The following is a 4181-nucleotide window of genomic DNA, read 5'->3' as shown; positions in this document are numbered from 1 at the left end:
GGGCAAGTGCCACGGCTCACTGTCCCTCTGTCCCTCCAACAATGCCCTCCCCTAACCCCTTCACTGCAGAGCTGGGGTGGGTCTGTGGGCATGAAGGATAGGGGCTGGGCTTCACAGGGATGGGATGATGGGACAGAAGTACCTCTGTACAGATCCACAGCCTGGCTGTGCTCAGGTTTCACTCCTGAGCTGCACCGTCCCCCGGTGCTCACCCAGCTGGTGGCCTGCCCAGTCCTGAGGTGCTCACCCACTTGCAACTGGACCCACGATCCCATTGTGGGGTGCTCAGAGCTCTGCCAGCCTGAGTCCCTGTGTCACCCCCAGCCCTCCTACCTGCTGTGGCCAAGTTGGTCAGTGGACACCAGCCAGGTACATGCTCTGCTTCCTCCTATTTATTAAAACCAGCCCGTGATCTTTGAGACACTGCTCCCTGTCTCCTGCCCTTCCTCCTGCCCTGCCGAGGAGCTGCTCGTTCCCCAGCCCCACTGCTGGCATGGCACCCACTATGCTCCCCTCAGTGCCCCAGTTTGCTGGGTTCCCCAGCTGTGGGAACTGTCCCTGGAGCCACCCCATTCTGGGAACTGTCCAGTACAGGCTCAGCTCCTGGTCTGCAGCCATATCCACGGTGCCGCTGTGCCCGACCACCCATGCCAGCTGCAGCGCAGGTGTCTTCTTGCCACTGGGCACATCCTGGTGCCAACCTCCTGCCAAGAGCTGCCAGGCACTCACCTCCCCAGGGCACTGCTCAGGGTTCTGCCATCACCCTCCAGTGCCCCCACATGGGTGTCCCCTCCTCACCCAATATCCTGGAGCAGGAGCTGTGCCCAGGACAAGGAAGGTTACCTGCAGACTCTGGTCCTGGAATCCACGGTGTTTTCCACGGGCCCTTGCTTACCTGATGGAAACAGGTGTGCTGTGCCCTGTGGACTGCCCTGCTCTCCCACAGTTTGCACAGACCCAGCTGTTATCTTGTTCCAAAGGTCCCCAGCGGGCACTAGAGTCCCACTTACCCATCACACCTTCCTGGCCTCCATCATGACAATTGGTTTCAGAGAATTTCTGAGTCACGCTTGGCCCAGGCCCATGGCAGTGGAAATCCAGGCACCCACAGCTGACTGATACCAGGGTGCAGGATGAAGGCAGTGGGCAGACTCAGGCATCAGAGTCCTCAGTCACCACCTGGTTGGTGGGATGGGGCTGGTGAGTGGCATGAGTCGTGACACCCAGGACCACACTCTCTAGGGTCAGGGCGACGTCTCTAACCCTGATACCTGGTGGGGGTCAAGCTGTGGCCACCCTGGCTCTCCCTGTGGTGAGCATGACCCAGGTCCCACAGTAGCCACATGCCCTCAGGCAGTGGGGCTGAGCCTGCTCCATCAGCATCTCCCACATCCCTAGCCCCTGCTGCCCACACTCATGCCCACCAGTCCCACTGTGGACAGGTAAAGGCATACCAATGCTTTACACAGGCACCCACATGTGACTGCTGCCTCCTCATCGTTTATCCACTCATACAGATTCAAAGCAAAGACCATCACGGGGCTCCTGCTCGGAAGCTAATAGCACTGGGTGTCATTTACAACCTCCTTATCACCACTCCCTGTCCCCACACATGGCATTCCTACCCGCAACCCTGGCTGGCCACTCTCCCTGTGGCTTCCCCTTGTTGCCCCAGCCTCCCCGCAGCTCTGCCTGTCCCTCACCCCCCAGCCAGCCTCGGGAAGGGCTGCAGGACAGGACCACAGCTCCCAGCACTGCCAGTGTGACTCCTGGGGGCCACCCTGAGCCCAGCTCCCAGCTGCTCAGGGAACAGAGCCTGTGAGGGAGAGGGGTGACAATTGATAGTGACCCTTGCTCAGGGCGCTGTGGATCAATGTGCCCTTTGCTCACCTGCTCCTTCCTCCTCAACGGGAAGGGAGGGACAGAGGGCCCCAGGATCACGTTCAGCCTCTCCTCCTCATGCTTCCTTCTCCTTGCTGGCAGCCAGCTTGGCCCCAATGAGGTCACACAACCTTTGGACAATGGATCTTCTCCCCTCAGCCTAGGTCAGGCTGGGAGTGTTGGTGGCTGTCAGGCTAACCACAGCCACTGTGGCACCACAGCCCTGCCAGCCAGGGCTGGGGCCACTGGGCACCATGGCAGCCCTTCCCAGCTCTGGGTGAAGCAGCCCGGGTGCAGCCCAGTTCAAACAACTGACAGCACCTGAAGTCCCTGTGCCCTGGTCATCTTGCCCCAGGCCACAGAGACTCCCCTTCAGCCTAGGAGCTGTCTGTGAGCTCCCATCCAAGCCCCCTCTCACTATCACTTTGAGCTCAGGCAGCCTCCAGCCCCAGATTCCCAGCACAAGGAGAGACAGCAGAGAGACAGCACCATTTTATAGACTTTTATTTCCAAATCTGGTGCTTCCATGATACACTTTTACACAGCTGGAGGGGGGGCATGGGCATCTCCCCACTCCCTGCCAACAGGATTGGGAGACAGAGAGAGGAAATAAACCCCAACCAAACCCCTCAAAGAAAAAAACCCAAACCCAAGGAGGATGCTCCCCAGAGCCCAGGTCACAGCACTACAATCAGGGACCAAGCCACAGACTGGTTTGTAAGCAGACTCCTGCTTCTTGACCAGCCCAGCTCTGCGGGGACAGCCACCGGCTCCGCTGCTCTCTTCTTTTTGGCACTTGTCACTTGCTCTCCATTTGGCACCAGCATAAAGAGCCCTATGCCCAGCTTGGCAGAAAAATGGGCCCTACAAGCGCAGCAGGGATGGGATCCCAGGACTCTGGTGCCGGCACTGCATAGCCGGAGAGAAACATTGTAAACGAGCTTGTTCCCGAAGGCAAAGACGGGCAGCATGGAGGGTCCCAGCTGTTCCCAGCATGTGGGGCCAGCAGCCTTCCCCTCTGCACGCTGGTCCCGAATGGCATGTAAACATGTCAGCAGGCCCTTCTCTCCTCATCCCCAGGAAAAGGGTGACAGTGAGCCTGCCCCGTTAGGGCTGTGCCGAGGGACCCATGGCACTCCCAGTCACCTTCTGTTCCCTCCATGCTCTCCTCACTGACTTGGGGACGTAGCCAAGAGGCTTTGGCCTCCCCAGGGGCCTGGAGGACAGTGGCACAAGTCCTCTCCTGTAAACACATCGGGCTGAGCTACAGTAAGATGCTACGGCAGTGTGGCAGTAAGGCAGTAAGGAGCACACGGTCACGCAGCCCCGAGAGCACCATGGGGGCAGCCAAGCAGAGGCACGGCCCTCGCCCAGTGAAAGGGAGCATTCAGACCCCGAGCTGAATGCCCATTGCCCGAGGCTGGGGTAGGCACAGAGGAGTGTCACCTCACTGCAGGGCCAGTAGAAGCCCCGGGCCAGGCCCCGGGACGCGCAGATACACCATCAGGGCAGCCTGAATTTCCAGAGAGGACAAAGTGCTGTTTATGTCAATCTTCTAAAATCCAGGCCACTCTGAGCTGGGGTCCTCTGCCAGCCAGAAGATAGCAGATGTATGCAGAGCCCACAGGGAATGAGCTAGACAGAACTTTTGTGGGCAATGCTGGACCCCAAGACTGGAGCCACATCATGTAGATGCGGATGCTAGTCCCCTGCAGAGTGAGCACCAGCTAGTGAGCAGCCTAGCCTGCTCTGCTGCTGAGCAGGGCAAGGGTCATCCAGCTCCTTGTCTAGACCCACAAACCAACAGAAAGAGGTTTGCTCTGTAACATGCAGGTTAAAGAGCACAACACAGAGTGGGTAAAAACACAGTGCTCACTTGCTGAGCAGAAGAAACCAGTGCTAATGAGAGTGGGACCATCCTGGTACAGGACGGGACTGCACAGCAAAGCTTGTCTCCTCCCCAGCAGGTTCCCAGTGCTGAATTTGCCACCTCATTTGCTTGTGGTCTCGCTGGCACACAGCCCCAGCCCATGGACAGGGGCAGTCCCAAGGAGCAGGTCCCACAGGAGGGCAGAGGGAGGCCTGGCTGCAAGGGGCTGAGGGACACCAGGCAGGAGGCTAGCACCAAGATATGTGCGAAGCTGCACAGTGGGAGGGTGGGGGGCAGCAGGGCCAGCTGACCTGCAATGGGGATGGGACAAAGCAGTGCCAGCAAAGCCTTAAGGACAGCCTGGCACTGTCTCTCCAGTCCACTGGAATTGTGGTCCTGGTAGCCCCAGGGAAGCTGGCAAAGGGCTGTT

General features: G+C 59.1%; 1 protein-coding gene across 1 annotated transcript in view; it reads right to left on the bottom strand.

Moving 5' to 3' along the window:
* Nucleotides 1-4181, bottom strand: part of LOC103798384 (cadherin EGF LAG seven-pass G-type receptor 3-like) — a gene marked incomplete at both ends in the record, with an annotated part of 40371 nt that overhangs the window by 6135 nt on the left and 30055 nt on the right. Inside the window, 1 exon segment of the mRNA XM_009070640.1 lies at nt 1891-1987. Within this exon segment, the coding sequence (XP_009068888.1) occupies nt 1891-1987 (97 nt within the window).

Source organism: Acanthisitta chloris, unplaced genomic scaffold, assembly GCF_000695815.1.
Source record: "Acanthisitta chloris isolate BGI_N310 unplaced genomic scaffold, ASM69581v1 scaffold25562, whole genome shotgun sequence".
NCBI classification, from domain to species: domain Eukaryota; kingdom Metazoa; phylum Chordata; class Aves; order Passeriformes; family Acanthisittidae; genus Acanthisitta; species Acanthisitta chloris.
Note: the sequence above shows the minus strand (reverse complement) of the source record. Positions and strands in the feature narration are given on the sequence as shown.